Source organism: Cynocephalus volans, chromosome 10 (assembly GCF_027409185.1).
Source record: "Cynocephalus volans isolate mCynVol1 chromosome 10, mCynVol1.pri, whole genome shotgun sequence".
NCBI lineage: Eukaryota > Metazoa > Chordata > Mammalia > Dermoptera > Cynocephalidae > Cynocephalus > Cynocephalus volans.
In genome coordinates, this window is record NC_084469.1 from 15,628,441 (window position 1) to 15,653,980 (window position 25,540).

Genomic DNA, 25,540 nt, shown 5'->3' on the forward strand with positions numbered 1-25,540 from the left:
TGGGTCAGGCCCTCACATCCTTCCCTGGAGGGTATGGCTGAGTCCTCTTAGGCCTCTAAGCAGAAACAACCAAACTTGTCACTAGGGACTGGGTACTCTTTTCTAATGGCTTCCCAGTGTGCTAGCTTCTGGGATAATTGTCAATCTCAGGGCCTAGGACTTTAGGGGACAATTGGGAAGTGTCCAACTATCCTCAGCTTGGCCACTAACATCCTAAAAAAAGCCTCATTTCTGATGTCCAGCAGATTCCTCACTTACCCAGTTCTGTTGTTTCCACAGGAGTCTATCCCAAGCCTCTAACCCTTGGAAGCAAGGGGAAGACTTTGAGGCTGCCTTCTCCTCTGGGAGCAACTCTATCCTGCTGATGCTTTTGCTATCTATAGCTCAGAGTTGTGTTCATCAGCTGGGAGTGATAGCTGGGGCTCCTAGCAGCAGTGGACCCATACGCATGGACTAGGTTATGAATCAGCACTAGGTACAAGGACTTGTGAGCCAAGCCATGAGGCCCTGGGGCCCCGGCAAGAAGAGTCAGCTGGAGGGTCTCTAGCCACTGTCTTCTGCTTCGCCTCCCCCCACCAGGACTGGGAAACCACATAGCCCCAGCCTCTGGCCACCCCATAGTCCTCCTCCGAGCCTGCAGGCTGGCAGCATACTCTGCTTCTACCAATAAAGCACTGCTGAGGGCAGGGGCTGCCATTTCTATGTTGGGCTGGAAGGGCGTGGCTTCAGTCCCATGCTTTGCTCCAGATATTTAAGACAGGTGCCGCTAAGAAGCAAGCTGGCACTAACCTCTAAACCTCGTCTAGGGGCTGAATTCAGAGAGCCAAAAGAAACACTCTGGAGTAGGGGAAGCATAAAAGGGGATGGGCAGAGGCATTAGGGGCCCCAGCATTAACAATACTTCCATCATGCCAGTGACCTGAGCAGAGAGTCATAGACATTGGTCAATATAAAAATTTTTATGTACAAAAAACACAATAAAAGATACCACCCAACTAGCAGAAAGGGCCCTGCCTTCCCCCTTCATTTCTTCCAGAAATAAGTCATATCTCAAACTCAGCAAGCCCCAAGTAGTAGAACAAGGCTGCCCTGGAAAGAGAAGGCTGAGACTTATGGGCCAGGGATTTAAGATCTCTCTCACCTTCCTTCTTCTCAATTGTTAAAGGCTGTGGAAAAGGAGATCTCTGCAGCCCTCTGCTACTGAGACTGAGACAAGCCAGAAAAGAGGCTGTGTCAAGGACAGGCTAATAATGGGGTCACCCCAAACTAGTTTCAGACCAAAAAGCCTGCCTTGTTGTGATGCTTATTTACAGTAGCTGAAATATGAAGAGGGGCCCATACAGGGCCACAAGGTCTCTGGCTTTATTTCCATGTGCAGGGAGAAGACCCTGCTGAAGGGTAAACAGAGGGACCGGCCCAGGGATTTTCTCAGCTCTTCTGGTTCTCAGCAGGCCAATGTGGTCTCTAGTAACAGACAAACAGGCAGGAGAGCAATGGCCTCAGACACCCCTTGTCTTGACCTCTTGCACCATGGCCAGGGCTGCAGTGAGCTAGGAGACCAAGGTTCCTGAGGGGCTCACTAGGTCCTGGGGTAGGCTTTCTCGGGCCTCCTGCATGCGGCGCCGAGCTCGACGGAAGGCCTCTGCAAGGGAAGGAGACACAGCAGTCAGCTTCCGTGGTGGGCAGAGGAACATGGCCCATGCTGACCCTGGGGGCCAGCCAGGGAAGGAGGAAACCTACCCAGAACATTGTGAACGGAACTCTGCTGGCTGAATCCTTCCAGACGGTCTAACACACTCCGCATCTTTTTCCGGAGGGAGTTTGATTCCATGAAGGCTCTGCAGGGAAGCCCACCACATGGTCACAGCTGTTCTCTGGCCCTCAGGAATAAGCAGCCCCAAGGCAAAGGGTCAGAGTCTCTCACCTGGACTGTTGCAGACAGTGCAAGCGGAAGGTGACACTGCCTGTGGTCTCTGTGCGGAGTCCAAAGCGGCTCAGACGCTCCCCCTGTGGCATACAGTTGAGACAGTGTCTGGTTTTGCAGCCTCTAGAGCCCAGGCACCATGCTCACCTCACTCCCATTCCCATTCCCATTCCCACTCTTGGGGAAAGCAGTTCTGTTGGGGAAACCTCATTCTATCACCCAGACCCATCACCTCAAGGCTAACACTGGGCTCCCAACTGTAAATCAGAAACATTCCAACCTCATTTGAGAATAGCAGTCTTACAAGCTTACTGTGAATCCTCCCACAACTGATTACAGAGGCTTTCAGTGATGGGGAAAAAGAAGGGGTCAGCTATTCCAACAGAGACCAGGGGAAAAGTCTAAAGAAGAGATTTCCAGAGATCTTCTAGGATAGCAGTGTAGATATTTGTGCTTGGTTCAAACTGGGGCCGTGACTTCCAGCTTAAGCAACAGGAAGAAAGGGGCTAAGTAACACTAAAGTGATGAATAACTAAGGCGCCTTCACCCAGATCCCACTTTCTACAGAATGGAAAGACAGGGCCCTAAGTTCCCAGTATGAAGTCTCTCCAGGGACAAAAGTCACCTTGAAGGTTCCTGGTATCCGCACATAGGAGAGGTCCTCCAGTTCCAGAGAACCACCAATGAAAAACCTCCTCAGCTCAGCCACCGTACCAAGCTCCATGGGTCTCCACATGGAGACAGTCAGGGTGTGCAAGCCTGTGCGAGAGACGAGGAGGATGGGGCCAGGTCCAGAAAGGGAACATGGCCCCTCACTGACACCCCAGCAATGACCCAGGCCTAGACACCTCTGAAACACTTGGTCTGTGATGACCTGACCTTTGATGAAGGTTATCATGGTGGTTAAGAGCACCTGTTTGGAAATCAATCAGACAGAAACTCAAATCTCAGCTCTGCCAGTCACTCCCTGTATACCCAGGACAAGTTTCTTAACCTCTCTGAAACTATTTCTCCTCATCTAGTAAAATGGAAGTAACAACAACACCGACAACTCACAGACTGGTTGGGAGAATTAAATGAGAGGCATTTAGCATAATGCCTGGCACACAAGAGAAGATCGTTACTTTAATTTCCAAATTAATGCTGATTCAACACATGTGCCCAAAGCCCGTTTTGTCATGCAGACTCTCCCTCAAGGCCGTAAGTCCAATCACAGGAGCAAGGAGCACATAACAGAGACTGTCAGGCTGCTTAGCTTCAGGAAGTTAGTTCCAATTTCATGTGGTTATCACCAAGGAGGGGAGAAGAAATTCCTCAAAGGAGCAAGGAATCTTTCAAGTTAAATGCTTCTAATTCCCAATTATCCCTACTTCTCTCCAGAAGCATTCAAATCTTTTGGAACTGTTGGTCTTGTTCCTAGGACTTAGGGCATGTGGGGCACATGAAGGGTGGGGACAAGAGATTACCTGGGGTGGCAGGCAGCACCACAGACCCATAGCCTTCCACACGATACCTCTGCCAGAAGTCCAGCGAGAGGACCTCACAGTAGAGCACAGGCCACTCTGGGAGAGCATCTGGGAGCAAGTGAGAGAAGCAGCCAGGTCACAGGAGGCCTTCACCAGGAGAGGGTGCAGGCTGAGAAGAACCAAGGCCCAGGATCCGCTGCAGAGCCACTCACCAGCAGATTCATCCTCGTGGAGGAAGAAGGCTTCGAATGTGAATGGGTAGGAGAAGTAAGCCACCTTGTCCTAAAAAAGGGGAGTGTCACTTTATACTCAGTATCATTGGGTAGGCAGGGCCTCACTTGAAATTTGTTCTCCCTGTGGCTAATGACAAGGTCGCCTTCACTAGGAAAAAAAAAAATTATCACCTCTGGTGGGAAATAAGAGGCTGAGAGGCAAAGGTACACCCAAATACAAGCTGCTGCCATTCTCCAAAAGGCAAACAGAAGACCCTCGACCAGGCAGCCCTGCAGAGCTCACAAAGAAGAGTCAGATCCAACTCTGGGATCCTCCCCAGAGTACATGGATGGTGGCCTGATAAAGCTTCAAATGCCACCCCAGGAGACAATTCCTGTTCCCTTCCAGATTCCCTCTCTCATCCTCCATACCATTCCCAGGGACTTGGTGGCACAGGTCTGTGTTATTCCTGAGAGCTGCTGGAATGCTGGGCTTGACCAGTCTGAAAGCCAAAGACCAGATATAGTAAGCTCACCTGGGGGGAGACCAAGTAGTTGAGAAAAAGACAAAATTCCTTTATTCATTCATTCATTCATGCAATCAATCATTTGTGGAGTGACATTTATAAAGCAAATGTATTTCACAGGGCCTAGCTTCCAGTAGTTTCAGGTATAGCCTAACTTTTTAAATTTACACATAGGAATGTTAAGCTTGCAAAAAAAAGGAAACTTTCCCCAGGCTAAAGTCTCTGTTGTAGATAAAGAATTGTAACACAGCAAAATTGCTGGCTCAAAGGGCAGATGTCCTTGGTGCAGGTTAACCTACTGATTAATATGTTGAGAAAGTTACTTGATTGTTATGTAAACATACTGAGGAAATTGCTGTAGGAAAAGAAAGTCTTTGCTAGGAACAAGCTTTTGTTGGTGGATCAACTTAACCTTTTGCAAATTGCATTATGGAATGTCACTTTGTTTATTTCACTGATGTTACTAGTTTCCATTGTTAAAACTATACTTAGCCATAACTCTGCCCATGTCCTTGTGTTCATCCTAATGATTAAACCAACTGAATTTTCTTGTGAGACTTCCTTGTCTTTATAATAAAAGGGAGAAGCTAACTTTGAATCGGGGCTGTCACATTCAGCTTTCTCCTCCTAAAGGGGAAATTACTGAAGTGCAGTCCTTCCGGGCTTCTCAATGCATTCATACTGCTTTGAGTAATCGAGTAACTCTTTTTTACATCTCCGTTACACAGGGGGAAGTGTAACAATCATTCATTTACTGAGTGTCTGCTATGTTCTAGTATGTCCTGGGGATATCTTGGTGACCACGTAGAAAAGATCCCCATCTCTCATAGAGCTAACTTTGTACTGGGAGGGGATGGGTGGGCGGAAGACAACAAACAAACCAACAAGGGACTATCAGGTGGTGATAAGAGCCATAAAAAAGAGTAAAGGGACTGAGTGACTTAGAGGCTCTTTAAGATTGGGTGGTGAGAGAAGCCTCTCAGAAGTAACATAGGCTGAGACCTAAACTCAAGAAGAACCAGCCGCCCCAAGATATGGCAGAAGGGGTTTCAGACAAAGTAAAAGGTCCTGAAAAGGCTCTGAGGTGGGAATGAATGTGGCATGTTCAAGAACAGAAAGAATGACTGTAATGTTGTAAGGGGCAGATAGGCGAGGCCAGGTCATTCAGGGTATAGAGTTTGGATTTTACTCTAAGTGGGAGAGGAAGCTGTTGGGGTTTTCAGCCCAAAAGAGACACAACTGGTTTACATTTTTAAATGACTGACTTGGCTATGTTGTATGTGGAAAATGAACTGCAAGGGGGAGCAAGAGAGGAAGCAAGAGGATAATTAGAAACTTAGGGCACTGGCCTAGGCAAGAGACAGTGGGGGGTGGGGGGGACTAGAGAGAATAAACAGATTCAGGACAGCTTGTGAAGACAGAGCTAGAGCTCTCAGTCGATGGCTATAGGGAGCTAGAGAAGGTGAGGAATCGAGGATGTCTCCTAGGTTTTTGGTATCAGCAAGTAAGTGGATGACACTGCCACTCTGCTAGGGCGGGGAAGACCAGGGAGGACAGATTTGAGGGAAGAGGAGGAATTAAGAGTTCTTTCTGGTAATGTTGAATAGAAGTGACAAAGAGGTGACTGGATCTGAGTCTGGAATTCAGGGGAGAGGTTAAGGCTGGAGATAGGAATCTGGGAGTCTGAGATATAGACATGGTATTCAAGCCATGGGACGAATGGGATCGCCTAAGACGACTGTAGATAGAGAGTAACAGAAGGCCAGGCTCAGCTTTGGCTGCTCCAACAGTTTAACGTCAACAGCAGGGGAGGAATCAGCCAAAGAGGCAGATGAGCCACCAACAATATGGAAGAGAGGCATGTGGAGCCAGAAGCCAAGAGAAGGGTTTCATGAAGAAAAGTGAGCTGTGTCAAATGCTTCAGAGAAGTCAAACAAAGAGAAAGAGAAGTTACCCCTCGATTTGACAATGTGGAAGTGACCTACGACCTTGAAAAGAACAGGAACAGTCTGAGTCGAGGAGTGGGGAAGGAAGCCTGACCAAATGCCTAGAACTGTCCGAATGCGTACAGAAGCAGAGTCGTAAGAACATCACTTACTAGTGGTTGGCAATTCCACAAAGAAGTGGACGTAGAGATTGTCATACTCATAGCCTTGGGCTGAAACTAAGAAAGAAAACAGGAAACTATTTTAGCTTATTTTCCTACCACCTTTAGCACCCAACCCAGTCTTCAGGGTCCTACATGCTCTGGCGGCAAGTCTTCTGGGGAACAGGAACCCTCAGTGTTTCCAGGAAAGACTCATCACTGACTTTTCCCAGCAGTGCAGACAGCTCAAGGCCTCCACCAGGGTGGGGCAGATTATTCACAGCTTCATCTGGGCACCTGCCCAAGCATCAGGAGATCTCTGTCTGGCAGGACACTTACCTACCTCTCCATTTACAAAGAGCCGGAGGGCACCCGGGACAGTCTAAAATGGAGAGAAGTGGAAAAAGATCAGGAGGTCTGGAAGGAATCCAGCCCTATCCATAAATCTGCAGAAGACCTGATGCTGGGTGTCAAACCCTGGGCATCACTATTGCACTTTCTTTTTTTTTTTTTTTTTTTAAAAAAGATGACCGGTAAGGGGATCTTAGCCCTTGACTTGGTGTTGTCAGCACCACACTCACCCAGTGAGCAACCGGCCATCCCTATATGGGATCCGAACCCGTGGCCTTGGTGTTATCAGCACCGCACTCTGCCGAGTGAGCCACGGGCCGGCCCATCACTATTGCACTTTCTTGCCACCCTGACACTTCTCCTCAGATCTAAAAAGTTATTTTTTTAGAGAGATGAGGAGACCTGTAGGTAATTCTATCCTTGCTTCGAGATCTAGAAATGGCACCATTGCAGTGAGGGAAGACAAAGAATCGTACAACAGATAAATGACCTACAGTTTTGGTTTTTTTTTTAAGAACCAAAATATTTGACAAATGGGAATGACATCCTTCCCTCTCTATGGGGAACTTTGGAAAAAATACCCACGGGAAGGGTGAGGAAGACATTTCTCATCTTTATATTTATTTATAAAATTAATTATAAAGTAATACATGAGTCCATTATCACTTGCAAAAATTCAAAACTACTTTAAGTTTAGGGAATAAAAATTTTAAATCCCTGACATATTCCTCTTACTACCCACTATCCATCTAACACCTCCCAATCCCACCCCCTCCCCAGAGAAAGCCACCCACAGCACGTGTGTGTACCCTTTCAGACATTTTTCCCCACATTAATAGTTCTGTATCAATTAGCAATGTTTCAAATCACATCACAGGGCTATACTCTATGTGCTATTCTTTGACTTCCTTTTTACACTGAAGAGTATATCCTGGAGACCTTCAAGAGAGGTATAGTAACTCATCCACACTCAGAATGTTCTGGCTAAACACAGGTCACAGTGCTGCAGGAAGCCAAGCTACTCACCATCTCAAAGTCAGTGCCCACGAGGCTGCTGAGATACTCCTTGTGCCGGCCATAAAGCTGAGGAAACAAACCAAATCAAAGCTCAAGAAGCAACCCAAGCCAGACCAGAGTTCAGTTCTGAATGGGAGAAAGAAAAGAGGCAATAACGAAAAGGCCACCAAGAGCTGGAGGCCTAAGCATTCCAGCCACTGACATTTTAAAGCGAAACACAGGGAGTCAGCTGGTCTGGAACCAATCCCGACTCTAGCACGTACAAGCTACAGGGACTACTTAGCTCCTTGATCTCAGTTTCCTCGTTCATAAAATGGTAATAGTAAAAGTATTCACCTCAAAGCATTGTTGTAGGTCTAAATGAAATAAGGTGGGTGAAGTGTCTAGCACAGAGCAGGGTAAACGCTCAAATAAATGGTCATTGTTATTATTATGTTAAAATATGATCAAAAACTTCTGGGTGATATGTCATCAGTGCTTCCTAGGTCTCAAGAAGGCTGTGAAGGGCAAGGCTTTTCCCTAGCAACTGCTGACATCAACCTCAGACAAGGTCTCAGCTCCAAGCACTGGATGAACGAGCTCTTACATCCTTGAACACACGCTGTTCCCGCTCTTCCTCCTCCGGCTGTGCGAGGGAAGACACGTTGAAGATCGTATACTTCCACAGCTCCTGTTTCTCCCCCTCTGTCTCGATTCTGTAAGGTCAAAGCCACAAAAGGACCAACTCTGATAATAAGAGACACGCCCTTCAGATCTAGCCCAGGGATGAGCTATCACCGGCCGTACACCTCACTTGAAGTATATGATGACGAAATGGCCATAATGATGACCAGGAGAGGAAAACAAAATGGTAAAGCAGAAAGGGCTCCACATTAGTTTCAGAGAGCATAGGTTTTGAGCCCATTTCTGTCTCAAAAACACGGTGAGACCCCAAGGCACAACACCCCTGGCACCCAGTTCTCTCACCTGACAAATGGACGGGTTAGTCTAGATAATTTCTAATTTATAGTTTGGGTTTTTTTGTTGCTGTTCTGTTATCTAAGATATATAAGCGTACTTTGAAAAGTTCTTGGAAAGATTTGTATTATCTTTTAATTCTATCTTTCCATGAACTTTCTGAAGTAGCCTAGTAGAGATGAGGAACAGTCAGCCCAGAGGAAAAGACCTGGCTGAGTTCACCTGCCACTGTTCCGGTCAGTCCCTATACTCAACAGCGAATCATCTCCACTTAACCACAATGCTGAAGCGATCCCTTTTAAACTGGTGCAGTTGCATATTTTCTGAGAACAGGGTCCCCGATTTCCCAAGGGCCTATGACCCAGAATAGAATATGAACCACCACTGCCTGGGAATTTAAAAGTTAGACCAGACAGAGGGCTTTCTGGGAATCTCCTCGACTGAGGCAAGCAGTGAAGCCACGAGAAGGAAAGCCAGTCTCCACTACTCCGCTCCTCTCCTCACCTGTAGGGCCCTCTGAGGCCAGTGAAGTCAGGTTTCACTGTGATCACACCATTGCTGTCCACCTTCAGAGTACAGAGGACATACTCATACTTCTTATAGCCAAGCCTAGAAAGCAGGACACCAACACCGAGGTTCAGGATCACTGGTCCTGCCTCCAGGAAAAGAGGAAGAGGTAGTCAGCCCACTTCAGGGGAGAGGACAGAGGCAGTGGTGAGAACTACCACGCTAAAACACTGTCTTCCAACTACAGCTAAGAAGAAGAGGAAGACAAAGTCCCTGCCCCCTATCTACTAGGTGACGGCTAGCGCGAGAAGAGGAAGAAGATCTGAGCTGGCAGTAAGGAGCTCCACTCACTTTCCATAGGGCCCCAGATCTGCCATGATGTACATTGTCTGAAGAGGGGTGTTAATGACATGGTTGTTCCTGATGAACTCTTCTGAGGGCTCCCAGGTGACAATGCGCGATTTGAGGATGCCGCCCTCCCTGGGAGACACCACAGGAAGGGTCACTTCCCTGGCACACCCTGAAGAGCCTGAAGGGGAAACGGGAGCACACCCCAGTGGAGGTCCACTGCACGATGGGAAGCTCGAGTTGGCGGACATACCAAGAACACCGACGTGTTAGGACTGCAGAGGCGCCCCCACCCCCTGCACTGCCCACACACACTTGCACTCACGTCCCTCGCCTGTCCTGCCGTCGCCGCCTGACATTTGCCATTCGCTCAACCAAGAATGATGGCACCTCGCTGGCTGAGGTGGTCATTTTCTGACAGTGCTGGGAAAAGAGAGCAGCTCGATGTAAGCCATCTGGTCAGGGCCACATGCAGCCAAGTTCCTGAAGGAAGTCTTCCTTCTGAAACCTCATCCGGGACCTGAACCTAACAAGTACAGCCGCCTCACAATCATGCATGCTAATGGAGGAAAGCAGTGGCACAAGCAACCCAAAGAAGATTTCTACCGCAACTTGGTTTGCCCTAGGATTTTAGAAATCAGATCTTTATGCTAATTTTAAAGTCAGTCTGAGGTGCCAGCCTGTGGCTCACTTGGGAGAGTGTGGTGCTGATAACAAGGCCACGGGTTCAGATCCCTATGTAGGGATGGCCGGTTAGCACACTGGGAGAGCGTGGTGCTGACAACACCAAGTCAAGGGTTAAGATCCCCTTACTGGTCATCTTTTAAAAGAAAAAAAAAATAAATTAAATAAAATAAAAAATAAAGTCAGTCTGCATTCTCTGAGCACATGCCAACTCAAAGTTGGGTTAGTTTACCTGGGGAAGTTGAAGTTAATTAGATGTTGGAAAATGCCAAATGGGACACAAGTATTTTGTGGAAAATTCACACATGGCAACTGAGCACTAACTGCATTTTTATTTGCTTTCCCCAAACAGACAATCCAAATTGTAGATGATACCAACCCACAGCGCTTCTAACAAGAGCATGCCAATCTTTCAAAAACATTTATTTAACACTGGTTCCTTGCAGAGATCTACAGGGTCACACATAAAAATAAGAAAATATAGGCCCCACCCTCAAGGAGTTTAAATCTCACCGAGAAGACAGAACATATGCAGTGAATGAAGAAAATGTAAAACGAGTCCACAAGGGTATGCTGGCATAGGCAAATTGAGGATGTAAGCCATTCCTCAGGGAGGTACTGAATCCCTCTTCAAACCCATATACTGAGTCTTGGCTGAATCCCCTGATTAAGTACTCTACCCACCTGTCTTACCACATGCTGCATGGAGGAAGTCAAGCCCGGTGGCTGCTTTGCCCAGTTTGCACTCTGCAAGCCTGTCATCAGAGACACTGCCAGCTCCCCTGGGACCTCCAGCAAGCAGAGAAGGCAGCAACAGGGCCATAAACTGCAGACTACTCTAGCGTGGCTGCCAGCGGCCCAAAGCAGTTTCTGGACAAGCTACCTATCTCCTCTTAACAGGCTTCTGATTTAACACACAGAACCCAGTGAGGCCAGAAAACTAGGAGAGGCAAAGAAGAAGGAAGCTATGGGACTTTAGAAAGAACAATACCTCCTCCAAATTGGTGTATCTATCAGAGTCAGTGTAGGTAAAGATTCGACGGTTCTTCTTGCCACCTGAATTCTCCAGCTTCAAGATCTCTTGATGGTATTGATAATCCAAAGGACTCTGACAGGCAGCTTCATTTTGGTATAGATCTACTTCAAACTGAGGTCACAAGGAAACACAAGGAAACAGGTCTACTGAGACTACATCAAACTTCTGTTCCTATAACTGTTTACTCAAATGAGTTCTACAGAGTTGATGCTATTTGACATGTCTTCATAGCCAACTCTCATTTATCTAAACTAGTGGAATGCAGGGTGACGGTGAATATGGCATTCCACACAGCATTGCTTCTGACTAAGGAACTCACCTCACAGCTAAAGAAGTGCGGCAATGGGCTTGTGCTCATGGAATTCACTGGTCTTACCATGTTCCCCATCATCCTGAAGCAGCCAGTCTGATAGAATGGTGGAATAGCCTTTTGAAGTCACAGTTACAGCGCCAGCTTGGTGCCAATACCCTGCAGGGCTGGAGCAAAGTTCTCCAGCAGGCTGTATATGCCCCACATCAGCACCCAATATATGGTACTGTCTCTCCCATAGCCAGGATTCACGGGTCCAGGAATCAAGGGGTGGAAACGGAAGTGGCTCCACTAACCATTACCCCTAGGGACCCATTAGCAAAATTTTTGCTTCCTGTCCCCGCAACTTTATGCTCTGCTGGTCGAGTGGTCTTAGTTCCAGAGGGAGGAAAGCTTCCATCAGGAGACACAAAAATGATCCCATTGAACTGGAAGTTAAAGCTGCTACCTGGCCACTTTGGGCTCCTCACGCCTCTGAATCAACAGGCTATGAAAGGAGATACGGTGTTGGCTGCGGTGATTGACCCAGACTACCAAGGGGAAGTTGGACTACTACTTCACAATGGAGGCAAGGAAGATTATATCTGGAATACAGGAGATCCCTTAGGATGTCTCTTAGTACTACCATGCCCTGTGATTAAGGTCAATGGAAAATTACCCAAATCCAGGCAAGACTACAAATGGCCCAGACTCTTCAGAGATGAAGGTTTGGGTCACTCCACCAGGTAAAGAACCATGACCCGCTGAGGTGCTCGCTGAAGGCAGAGGGAATACAGAATGGGTAGTAGAAGGAAGTTATAAATACCAGCTTTGACCACGTGACCAGTTACAGAAATGAGGATCGTAATTGTTCTCCCTGTTGTGTTAAGAACATGTCTCTATGTATATATATACTGTACACATATTAAGCAATTATCTTTGTTTTTTGTTCCTCTGTTCTCTATCATGTACCATGAGACTTACTGACTTTATACCAGCACTTAAATGTTGTTAACCTTACTTCATAGTATTTGCAATTTTAAGTTATTTGATATTGGGAGAAGGGTAAATATCATTTAAGGACTTTACCTTTTTCTTCTTGGAAAGGGATTAATGTGTTTCCGGCTGTGCGCAGGATAATGTATCATGTTAGGCAAAACTATTATGATATTGTACCACTTGAAAATTAAGTGTGATTTAAGGAGATAGTATGGACACCAAGTTGACAAGGGGTGGACTTGTGAAGGTTAATTCTAGATGTCAACTTGGTTAGATGAAGGAATGCTGAGAAACCTGGTAAAGCTATCATTTTAGGTGTGTCCGTGAGGGTGTTTCCAGCAGAGATTAGTATGAGAGTCTGAGTGGCCTGGGTGTGAAAGACCCACCCTCAGTGTGGGTGGGAACCATCCAATCCGCTGGGGGTCTGGAGAGAACAAAAGACAGAGGAAAGAGGTGAAGCGCTCTCTCGATCTGCTGGAGCTGGGACACATTCTTCTCTCCTGTCCGTGGACATCAGAGCTTGAGACTCTTCAGCTTTTGGGTTCCAGAACTTACACCAAGAACACCATCAGCTTCCCTCGTTCTGAGGCCTTTGGACTTGGACTGAGCCACACTACCAGCACCCAGTTTATAGACAGCCCATCGTGGGACTTTTCTTCATAGCCACGTGAGCTAATTCCCCTAATAAATCCCTCTTATGTAATTATAACATATCCTATTGATTCTGTCTCTCTGGAGAACCCTAATACACAGGGAATCCAAGAAGGTTAGAGCTAAAAGGAGCCAGAGCGAGGTCTAATCCAACTCAGTTATTACAGATGGCAAAGAGCCCATAGGTAAAAAGTACCTTGCCTAGGATCATAAAACTGAGTAGTTGCAGTCACTATATTACATTGCCCCTGCAAATACAACAGGGGAAAGTGTAAACTGTTATCATCTTTCTGGAAATCAGTTAGGCAATATTTATTACTACATGGAGGTAGACTGAGCAGACAAGTGACAATGGCTCACCTGGCTAAAGAGCTTCTCCTGCCACCCAATCACAACCTCCTCTTCTTCATCTTCATCTGGGCGATGTCCACCTCCAAAGATAACAGAGTGAGTAATATATGTTAGCCAAACCAGCATGACTTCTTCCATAAAACCAGCTGGAGTTCAGTGATTTATTAAGCACCAAATCTAGACAAAGGCTAGAGAGGCTGTGGACATATTCTGGATAGTATGAACAGAAACCAAGAGTAGGACCCAAGAAGTCTTAATCACAACTCTAATTTGAATGAAAGATAGTCTTGCCTTCCAGGAAATATTTAATCTACTTGAGTGTCAGGAACTGAAATTTAGATATAAGCTGAATAGCCAGCCCTTCTTTAATCCCGACCATCTGCATTTGCTAGAAAAGAACCTTGGCATTTTTACCTTTACTATTCCTGAAGCCATATACATAGAATCACGAGCACTGTAACTTAAGGAAGCAAGTGTCAGGAGAGAACAGGGAAGGCAAAGAAATGATTTTTTTAAGCACCAAATCTAATACATTCCTGGCTGAGTATGCCTTTCTCGGAGACACATGCTTCACAACCCATCAACCCATACTCTTGCCCAGGAACATTTTTGAATAGAAAAAGAAACAACAAAAGCAGAAAGACTAGTGACCTAACGCAAACATCCTGTCCTCTCTTCCTCACTCTTGGCTTCCCAGATAAGGAAAACCACAAGAACACACTTGATGTTCATATGCATATTTTTCAAGCAGTCTCCAATTTAAAAATTGTTTTTTATATGTGTATTGAGACTTTGGAGCATATTTTCCCTTAAAAAAAAAAAAAAAGCCACAAATGGTATCTATGTTGCCAGGCAAATTTATAACATACTAAAAGTATGGTATTTGTAATTCACTACATTTGACCACAATTTGGCTCAGTATTTGGATGGCAGGAATCATCTTATTCAATTTCCATATACAACGTAATGTAGCAGTTAAGATGGCCTGAGTTCAAATCTTGACTCCAACATTTACCAGCTCTGTGACCTTAGGCAAGAAACTCAATTTTTTCATGCTTTCCATTCCTCCTTGGTAAAAAGGTGCGGGTTTCTCTTAGACCAACAGACCTGAGTCTACTCTTCAAAGGTAACCCTACCGCCCCAGGTCCTTTCCCAGATCCCCGGGGTGCTGCATCACCACCATAACACCCACTGGCAGTTGGCTGAGGCCTAAAAGTGGCCAAGTCTATGAGGTCCTTCCCTGGCTGGGCAGCAGGCTGGTAATGAAGAAAGTTGCTTGATGTGATTCTTTGTAGGTGGACTCTGTCAAGAAAAGAGAAGCCCAAAATACGCGTTACAAGACACACAACCTGATGAACGCAGTGCAAGGATGGGGGAAACAACGCACAAAGGAAATAGGGTTGCCAGGGCGGGCTGGTGCAGACAACAGAGAAGAGGTGGGTGGGTGGGTGTCCTACGGGAAACGGGAGGGTGGGAGGGTGTGCTGGGGACACAAGGCTCTGAGCGATTTGGGAGCCACAAAGACTTGAAAGAACTTGGGTGGGTCTGGACAGTGTGCTTGGAGGCTGTGCAGGGAGAGGGGTCCGGGTCGTGCGATGAGCTAAGAGACCAGGGAGGAAGTGGTCGGGATTGTAAGCGGAAGTGGGGGTCTCAGAATACCAAAAAGTTCAGGCTCTAATGAGCTGAGGGCATAAAAGCATGGGGCCCCGGGGTAGGGTGGTGCGACTACCGGAGACGTAAATTGCGCACGGGGTCCCGGGAGCGATACACGGCCTCCCCGATGTCAGTGCTCCAGACGGTCTCCGCCATGACAGCTGCGACGCGCCGCGACTGCGCCGGAAAGCGCGCCGTCCCCGGTTCCCCTGGCAACGGAGACGCTGAGTTCGGAAGGTCGCGGAGGCGCTGCGCGCGCAACCCGCCCTTCCCGCCGCAGCGAGCTCGGGTCGCCGCCGCCCTCCCTGTGCTGGGTTGGCGCATGTCGAGCGCCGGAGCGCGCTGAGACCGAGGTCCTGCTGATCACCGTTCACCGTGTGTGCGAACAAAGCTCCCTCACACCCAAGGCGGGACTTGATGTACAAGTGAGGAAACAGGCACAGCCATCAGCCCGCTTCAAATTGATGCAGAAATGGTGACGGGGACCAGATCTAGGTGACCTGAGTCCCACTTTTTCCACCATGCCACACTGCCTTCCACTGAAAAGACGAAAACTTTGGCCTGAAAATCGGTGGATGAGACTGAAAGCGTGCACCCGTCAGTCACAAAGAAATCAGGGAAGATGGTACCCAGACACACAAATATATTTTTGTAAGAAAGAAAAAAATGTGTCAGAAGATTTGTTGGTCATTGTGTTGGTTTCACTGAGCCACAGAAAGAAAAAACAAGGAAACCATCGATAAGGAAGGAAAAGATGTTGTCGAGCAGGAATCTCAGATCCTCCTGCCCCTTCCTGTGCAGGTCGTGAGTCAGGGAATTGAAAGAAGATATCTGGCAGCTTTATGCAAGGTAGACAAATTTTATTCTTCAGATATGAGCTTCGCAGACATGCTTTTATCCTCAGACATGAGCTCAAGCTCTACTCCTCTGACCCTCCATGCTCTGCTGACCCTCTGTGTTCTGCCAACCAGCAGTTCAGAGCAGTTACTTTTCTATCACAAGTGCACAACAGCGGCCACAAGCCAAGCATTACATAATTGCAACAATCATGCTGAATCAGTAAATGGGCACACATGTGCAGTTACACTACTTTTATAACTTGTTTCTAGTGAACGTGCTGAATCTTGCCCATTTGTAACAGATGTGAGGCGAGTGAGCCTGACTAAGCTGTTCTTTATTTTACACTGATTTTACCTTCCTTACAGATGTTATTATTGAAGTGGTTTTTCCCGTGTGTGTGTGTGTGTGTGTGTGTTAGTTCCAGATTATTAAGCCACTTTAATTACTGCACTGACCTCCTGAAAGGCCAACAAAGTGACTATCAAAGGAAGGACACACCATAACCTGGAGTCTGGCTTCCTGGCACCCTGGGGTGTCAACATTTATCAGTCTTTGACATTTGCTACTCCCCCATCGGAGTAATTGTCCCCTGAACTCAGGAATCTCATGCCAGTTTGATTATATGGCATTGGAAGCCTTGGGTGCCATAACCACCTGTTGTGTAACAACAAGGACTCACCATAAATAGCACCATTCATTTAGGATTTAATACAGCCTGTTTTGCATTGCAAATAAAAAATACATTGTTTGCATTTTCCCTAGTTCTCATAGAAACCCCTCAAGTAGGTACTTTTATTCCCATTTAACAGATGAAGGTAGTGAAGAACAGGGGTTAAAGGGCTTGTATTCTAGTAAATAGTAAAAGCGTTGGGATTCCAGCCCAGATTTGCCCGTCTTTCGAAGCCTAAACACCTTCCACTCTGTCTCATTGCCTCTCTCTCACCTACCAGTTTATTTCATAAGAGCACACAATTTCCAAGCTGGGAAATAATTATTTGAACAGATGAAACCATGGATGGTTTACTAGCTCCGACGAAATGGTCACTCTAATGTTTCCTTTTAAAGTTGTAAATAGATGATGCTGTGCAACGCGAACAACAACTGGTAAAGATGGAGCCTGAATCAACAGTTTAGTTTTATAACCAAACCAACCCTAGAGCAAAGTGAATCTTCCATAATTATATGCAAAATAGTTACTGTACACCACTTGGTACGGAACTATAAGCTATTTGTATAAGTGACTATATTTAGTATTCTCTTTATACAGATAAAGTCACTCCTCAGCAGGCATCAGAGAATTCACACAGGTGAGAAACCATGTGAATGTAAAAACGTGTAGGAAAACTTTTTCCAGTAAATCGTACCTCATTGTACGTCAGAGAACCCACATGGGTGAGAAATCATATGAATGTAAAGAATGTAGGAAATCTTTCTACCACAAATTACACCTCAGTGTTCATCCGGGAATTCATGCAAGTGAGAAACCCTACGAAGGTAATGAATGTGAAAAAACCTTTTGCCAGAAGTCACACCTCAAGATGCATCGGAGAATTCACACAGGTGAGAAACTACATAAATGTAAAGAATATAGAAAAACTTTCTACAGAAAATCATACCCCAAGAGGCATAAGAGAATATACACAAGTAAGAAACCCTATCAATGTAATGAATGTGGAAAAACCTTTTACCAGAATTCAGAATTCATACAAGTGAGAAACCCTATTAACGAAACAAAACAAAACAAAATAGACAGTAAAATAATAAGGGAATTTAAATGGTTCATTAGAAAATATCTATTTAACACAAAATGAGGCAGTAATGGAGGAATAGAGGAATGAAAAAGACAGAAGGCATAGAAAAAATAGCAAAATGTCAGATGTAAATCCTATCTTATTGGTAATCACATTAAATATGAACAGATTAAGCACATTGATCAAAAGGCAGAGACTGACAGAATGGGCTGGGAAAACATGATCCAGCTATAAGCTGTCTAAAACAGACAAACTTTAGAGTCAAAGACATAAGTAGGTTGAAAGTAAATGGGTGGAAAAGATACACCATGCAAACAGTAAGCAAAAGAAAGCCAGCGTTGCTCTACTAATAACAGACAAAATAGACTTGAAGATAAAAATTGTTACAGTGACAAAGGACATTTTTTAATGATAGTCAGTTCATAGAAGACTTAACAATTCCTAAATTCATTTTTTAAAAAGACAGACATTACTACTGACCTTACAGAAATAAAAAAAGTATCATAAGGAATTACAGTTGTATGCCAGCAAATTAAATAGGCTCAATAAAATGGACAAATTCCTAGAAAGACAAAAACTACAAAATCTAACGAAAGAAGACATAGAAATCTGAATAGACCTATAACAAGTAAACAGAATGAATTAGTAATTTACAAAAACAACAACAAAACACACACAAAAACCCAAGAACTTCTCACAAAGAAAGTTGAGACCCAGATGGCTTCACTGGTGAATTCTACCAAACATTTAGAGAATTAATACCAGTCCTTCTCAAACTCGTCCAAGAAACAGAAGAGGAGGAAACACTTCACATTTCATTCCATGAGACCATCATTACCCAGATAACAAAACCAGACAAAGAAAAGTATAGGCCAATATTCCTTACGAATATAGATGCAAAAATCCTGAAGAAAATACTAGCAAATTGAATCTAGCAATATATAAAATGGTTAATACACCATGACCAAGTAGGATTTACCCCCGAAATGTAAGGTTAGTTCAACATACAAAAATCAATCAGTGTAATACACTGTTTTAACAGAATAAAAGACAAAAATCACATGATCATCTAAGTAGACACAGAAAAAGCATTTGACAAAATCCAACAGCCTTTCATGAGAAAAATACCCTACAAACTAGGAATAGAAGAAAATTCCTTCAACCTGATGAAGGGCATCTACAGAAAATCCCTCAGCTAACATCATAATTAATGGTGAAAGACTAAAAGATGTCCTGCTAAAATCAGGAACAAGATAAGGATGTCTGCTTTCACCAATCTACTTAACATTGTACTGGAGGGTCTAGTCAGGGCAATTAAGGAATAAAAAGAAATAAAAGACATACAGATTAGAAAGAAAGAAGTAAAACTCTCTCTCTTTCTCTCTTTTTTCCTCTTTTTTTCTGAAGCCATTCAGGAGTCATTGAAAACTTTTTAGTCAGGTCAAAACCAGCTCTGGATAACTGTAATGAGTCTGCTGCAGGGGTGGGTAGGCAAGAGAACCAGTTGAGATTTATATAATCTACTAGTTCCTGCGGCTTTCTGTTTCCCCAGAATCACACATATATGTTGGCAGTTATCCTCAAGAGCTCACAGAGAGATGCAGGGCAGTGATGAAGAAACTCATCACTGGAGGAACCTAGTGATCATATTCACTGGTATACGATCCTCACAATCTAATCACCTCTTCAAGGCCCCACCTTTCAATTACCATAATAGGATTTCCCACCCTCTTAATGCTGTCACAGTGAGGGGTCAGGTCCCCAATACATGGAACTTAAAATTCATATGGAAACTCAAGTGACTCAAAATAGCCAAAACAATCCTGAGAAATAAGAATAAAGTTGGAGGACTCATACCTGCTGATCTCAAAACTTACTACAAAGCTATAGTAATGAAGAAATTGTGGTGCTAGCATAAAGACAGACATATAGATCAATGGAACAGAATTAAGAGTCCAGAAATAAATTCTTACATTTATGGTCAATTGATTTTTAATAAGGATGCCATGACAATTCAATGAGCAAAGGCTAGTCTTTTCAACAAATGGTGCTGGGACAACTCAATATCCACATGCAAAAGAATGAAGTTAGACTCCCTATTTCACACCATATATAATAATTTCAAAATGGATCAAAGACATAAATGTAGAGGCTGCGGAGAAAAAGGAACTCTCATACATTGTTGGTGGGACTGCAAAATGGTGCAGCCTCTATGGAAAATGGTATGGAGGTTCCTTAAAAATTGCAAATAGATCTACCATACGACCCAGCCATCCCACTGTTGGGAATATACCCAGAGGAATGGAAATCATCAAGTCGAAGGTATACCTGTTCCCCAATGTTCATCGCAGCACTCTTTACAATAGCCAAGAGTTGGAACCAGCCCAAATGCCCATCATCAGATGAGTGGATACGGAAAATGTGGTACATCTACACAATGGAATACTACTCAGCTATAAAAACGAATGAAATACTGCCATTTGCAACAACATGGATGGACCTTGAGAGAATTATATTAAGTGAAACAAGTCAGGCACAGAAAGAGAAATACCACATGTTCTCACTTATTGGAGGGAGCTAAAAATTAATATATAAATTCACACACATACATACACACACACACACACAAACCGGGGGGGGGGGGAGAAGATATAACCACCACAATTATTTGAAGTTGATACAACAAACAAACAGAAAGGACATTGTTGGGGGGGAGGGGGGAGGGAGAAGGGAGGGAGGTTTTGGTGATGAGGAGCATTAATCAGCTACAATGTATATCGACAAAATAAAATTTTAAAAAAAAATTACACCATAAAAAAAAAAAAAGACATAAATGTAAATGCTAAAGCTATAAAACTCTTAGAAGAAAACAGACCTATATCTTTATGACTGCATTAGGCAAAGTCTGATTAGATATGACACCAAAAGTATAAGTAACTAAAGAAAAAAATAATAAATTTTACTTCATCAAAATTAAAAACTTTTGTGCTTTAAATGACCACATCAACAAAGCGAAAATAAACCTCACAAAATGAGAGGAAATATTTGCAAATTATATATATGATAAGGGACCTGTATCTAGAATATAGAGACAAATAACCCAAGTACAAAATGGGCAAAGGACCCGAATATACATTTTTCCAAAGAACATATACAAATGATCAATAAGCACATGGAAAGATGTTCAATGTCATTAACCATCAAGAAAATGCAAATCAAAACCATAATGAAGGGCTGGCCCGTGGCTCACTTGGAAGAGTGTGGTGCTGATAACACCAAGGCCACGGGTTCAGATCCCTATATAGGGATGGCTGGTTAGCTCACTTGGGAGAGTGTGGTGCTGACCATACCAAGTCAAGGGTTAAGATCCCCTTATTGGCCATCTTTTAAAAAAAACAAAAGCAAATAAACAAACAAACAAACAACAACAAAAAAAAAACCCATAATGAAATACTACTTCATATCCACTAGGATGGCTACAATCAAAAGACAGATAATAGCTAGTGTTGACAAGAATGTGGAGAAATTGGAAGCCTCATATACTGCAGGTAAGAATGTAAAATGGTATTGCTGCTTTGGAAAACAGTCTTGTGTTTCCTCAAAAGGTTAAACTTAGAGTTACCATATAACTTAGCAATTCCACTCTTAGGTATTTACCAAAGAGACTTGAAAACATGTTCACACAAAATCAGCTGACATCATACTTAGTGGTGAAATATTGAATGCTTTCCCTAAGATTGGAAACCCAGAATAATATTTGCTATCACCACTTCTACTTAATATTATATTAGAAATTTTAGGCAGTGAAATAAGGCAAGAAAACAAAATGAAAAGCATAATTTAAAAGGAAGAAGTAAAATAAACTTTATCTACATATACTATGATTATGTATGTAAACAATCCTAACAAATCTATAAAAATGCCACTAGAACTAATAAGTAAGTTTAACAAGGTCACAGAATACAAGGTCGATAGGCAAAAATGAATCGTATTTTTATATACTAGGAATTGATTTTTAAAACTCATAGCAATCCATAATAACATCAAAAAACATGAAACAGAAAAATTAACAAAACATGCAAGACTTGTACACTTGTACATTGGTAAGATAAAATAAAGAAGATCTAGATAAAATAGAGTACTATAGTATTTTCATGAACTGGAAGAATCAATATTATTAAGGTAATTTTCTTCAAAATTAACTAAATTTCTATAAAAATCCCACCAGGATTTTTGTAGAATTGATAAGCTGATTCTAAAATTTACATGGAAATGCAAGGGATTTAGATAATTAAAATAATTTTGAAAAAGAAAAATAAAGTTAAGTATATTACCTGATTTCTAGACAATATAAAAATACAATAATCACTACAGTGTGGTATTGGCATAAAGATAGACATATAGATCAATGGAACAGTATAAAGAGTCCAAAATGGATCCATACATATACGGTCAATGAATCTTTGACAAAGATCCCAGAGTAATTCAATGGAGAAAAGACAGCATTTTCAACAAATGATGCTGGAACAATTGGAAATTCATAAGCAATAAGCAAAACAAAAACAAAGACAAGGAAACAAAATTCAACTCCTTACCTCACATAATTTAATAAATTAAAGCAAAATGGATCATAGACCTGAAAGTAATAGGTACAACTATAAAACTTCTAGACAAAAACATAAGGGAAAATCTTTGAGACCTTGATTTGGGTAAATATTTTCATAAATAGGACTCAAAATGTACAAACTATAAAAGAAAAATTTAATCAGTTGGTTTTCATCAAAATGAAAAAATTTCTATTCTTTGAAAGACATTGTTAAGAAAATGAAAAAACAAGAAACTGACTGAGAGAAACATTTGCAAAACACATGTCTGATAAGTAACTTATATACAAAATATACAGGGTGCTCTTATGACTCAGTAATAATAAGAATGGCTATTATTTAAAAAGTAGATAATGCCAAATGCCAGGGAGGATGTGGAGCAACTGGAACTCACGTAATTGCTGATCAGAACACAAAATAGTACAGCCGCTTTGGAAAGCTGGAAATTTCCTATAAAGTGAAACATTTACATACCATATAATCTAGCAATCCCGCTTCTAAGTATTTCTCAATAAAAACGACAACATATGTCCATACAAAGACCCATATGTGAATGTGCATACCAACTTTATAATATTAAAAGCAGGAAACAGCCCAAATGTTTATTGACATGCAAATGTTTAAACAAATTGTGTAGTAACTATACAATGGAATAGTACTCCAACCACACAGATGAATCTCAAAATCATTATTTAAATGAAATAAATTAGACACAAATGACTATATACTGTACAATACCTTTCATATGACATTCCAGAAAAAGGGGAAAACTATACAGATGGAAAATAAATCAATGGTTGCTAGGGATTGGGTTTGGGGATAGGGACTGACTATAAAAGGGCAGTGTGAGGGGATTTTGGAGGTGATGGGACTGTTATATATGAGTCTGTGGTGGCGGTTCACAACTTGATGGATTTGTTAAAACCTATACAACTATGTATCACAATGAGTGAATTGTACTGTATGTAAATTTTCAACTATTTACCAGGTTGTAAGATGTTCTTAAAATGGAATGCAGACTTTGACAAATGAATCTAACTGTGTTATGAATGCATCACATAACCACACTGAAGGGGGTGAGGAAGAAAGTGGCCAACCAAAGCAACTTTGGAAAACAGTGTTTGGACTAGAAACTGAAGGCTAAAGACAAAAAGAACTGTCCACAAACATTGTACTCTAGTTGGTAAATTTGTTTCTCAGAGGGGCTTGGTTAGCAATTCTAAAACTACTTTATACAGCATCCTAGGGTTGAACAAATAAGTAAATACACTGTAGCAGAGTTGGAGTTAGCCTTAGAAACCCATGGGTTTTTTTAAAAAATATGTATAAAGACAGACAGTCAGAAGTGAATATAAATACATATGTATATATGCATGAGTAAGTATCCATACATACACTTCCTAGCTCTGTCCACCGAGAGAAACTAGAAGCAGTCATTTCCCAGTAGAAATGAGTTCACTTGGTACCCAGACCTTGGTTTAAAAATACAATTCTCCATTACAAAAGAATGAGGGCTCCTTGGAGAACCGATTGATTCCCAGAGAAGAAGCTAAATGGAACCTCTTCCACAACGCTTGGCTAGGTAACTCCCACCAGCCAAGGACAGTCTTGATGTGGGTGCAGGTATGTGTTGTTAACAGTACACATGCTCAGCAGCTGGTAAAGAGGACAGGGTACCAACAGCATCTGCTACATGGACGTTTTGGGGAGGTGATCCCAGGAAACACTGGGTGAGAGTGGGGCTTATCCAGTGTTGACCAGGCCAACTTACTCGGGGCACCAAGAGAATGACCATCCCCACCTCTTCCCAGTCTCCTTCCAGGCAGTGTGTCAACAGGTAGAACAGGTGAGACAACACAAGCATGACCACACTGACGTTACCAGAGTAAGTAGGAGAATTAAAATAGGTCAGCAGTACCCAGAAGCTCTGCCTCTGAAATAATTTGTTTGTATGTCCTAGCCAGATGTCAAATGCGTTTCCTCAAGAAACATACTAGGCTTCTGATAATTAATTGCTTTTATCTTGGGAAGCTCCATTTTCTCTGAAGTGTGTCCTCCCAACAGGTTATCCCAGGTCTCCTGTGACATGTCGAGACTTGGGGCGATAGAAAAGATTTTAAAAATAAATAAATAAAAAATAAAAAAACCAAAAAGACTTGGGGCAATAAGAGTGTTCTGATAGCAGGACTTTGACGATATTGGCCTTATGGCCCCCTCCCCCCCTAAAAGGAGGTTTTAAGTTTTTAGAAGTACAATTAAAATTAAAATTCACCCCCATTCTCCTCCCCTTCTTGATATTCTCCTGGAAATTACCAAGTAATTAATCTCTTCAATGATTTCCAATAAGCTGGCCTTCTCCTTTTCTTACTTCCAGAACTTTCTACCAGATGTAGGATCCTTTCACGTTCAATCTCATTACAGCTTGCTGACTTTCTCCAAATCATCAGTGATCTTTTGAAAGTCTACATTCATATCTACACAATAATTTTGAGTCAAGTTTTTGGCTATTGTCCCAAAGAATATTTTGGCTTCAACCATTGGAGTTGAAATTAGGTGTTGATACAGATTGCTTTGAGTAAGAGTTCTCAGCATCCTGTCTGAGACTGTAGATAGGGTAGTTAAGAGTTTGCCCCACAATTCATTAATAAATTCACTTAATTAATTCAACAAGTATTTATTTATTGATGGTCTTGGGATATGTAGTATTCTAAACAGTTTCTGATCTCATGGCATTTATATTATGGTTGGGGTAGATAGTAAATGGATAAAAAAGTAAATCATAGCACAATATATAGTAGTTCCATGAAGAAGTATAAAGCAAGGAAGGATGATAAATATTGTGGGAGAAGAGTTGGAAATTTTTTAAAAGGGACATCAGGAAACACGCACTGAGACTGTGATATTTAAGCAAATACCTGAAGATGGTGAGGGAGCAAGCCATGAGGATATCCAGAGAATGAGCATTCCAGGCAGAGAGAATAGCAAATGCAGAACTGGGTGATTTATTGCCAACTGCATTATAATTACATATAAATAATTATAATAATATATAATTAAGTTAAATCAAGCTCTGAGCTCCCACTCAGCAAATCTGATGAGATGTCAGTCATTATTGTGGCCCTTCCTTCTTCCTGGGCTCAGTGCAGAGTCCCTTTGCCCTGGAAAGAGGTCTCCAATCCACGGCGGTCAGTGCCGGGATGGTCCTGGCCCAAGCTTGCAGCTGAGAGGGCTGCTCTCTGCTCACCATGTCCACCTTCCTCATGACTAACATGGCCCTCAAGACCACA

General features: G+C 43.0%; 1 protein-coding gene across 2 annotated transcripts; it reads right to left on the reverse strand.

Annotated features, from left to right (window-relative positions):
* Positions 1 to 1,436: 1,436 nt before the first annotated feature.
* Positions 1,437 to 15,217, reverse strand: MKS1 (MKS transition zone complex subunit 1). Of its 2 annotated transcripts, XM_063112525.1 has the most exons (18): positions 15,135 to 15,217; positions 14,598 to 14,707; positions 13,415 to 13,485; positions 11,071 to 11,226; positions 9,721 to 9,818; positions 9,399 to 9,527; positions 9,045 to 9,149; positions 8,170 to 8,278; positions 7,593 to 7,649; positions 6,555 to 6,597; positions 6,228 to 6,293; positions 4,035 to 4,105; positions 3,603 to 3,672; positions 3,391 to 3,498; positions 2,550 to 2,683; positions 1,925 to 2,007; positions 1,741 to 1,838; positions 1,437 to 1,642 (listed from the first exon to the last, which is right to left on the reverse strand). In XM_063112525.1, exons 1-18 carry the CDS (start codon positions 15,212 to 15,214, stop codon positions 1,551 to 1,553), a joined length of 1,680 nt encoding a protein of 559 aa, XP_062968595.1. In that variant the 5' UTR covers positions 15,215 to 15,217; the 3' UTR covers positions 1,437 to 1,550. The 2 variants fall into 2 exon arrangements, with proteins under 2 accessions (XP_062968595.1, XP_062968596.1); XM_063112526.1 differs by lacking the exon at positions 6,228 to 6,293.
* Between the last annotated feature and the right edge of the window lie 10,323 nt (positions 15,218 to 25,540).

Coding starts and splice junctions, on each gene's coding strand:
- MKS1 (XM_063112525.1), bottom strand. CDS start 15,214: ATGGCGGAGACCGTCTGGAGCACTGACATCGGGGAGGCCGTGTATCGC. Junction 6,294..6,554: donor CTTTGTAAATGGAGAGGTAG/GTAAGTGTCCTG, acceptor TTTCTTTCTTAG/TTTCAGCCCAAGGCTATGAG. Junction 4,106..6,227: donor TGTGGAATTGCCAACCACTA/GTAAGTGATGTT, acceptor TTTGGCTTTCAG/ACTGGTCAAGCCCAGCATTC.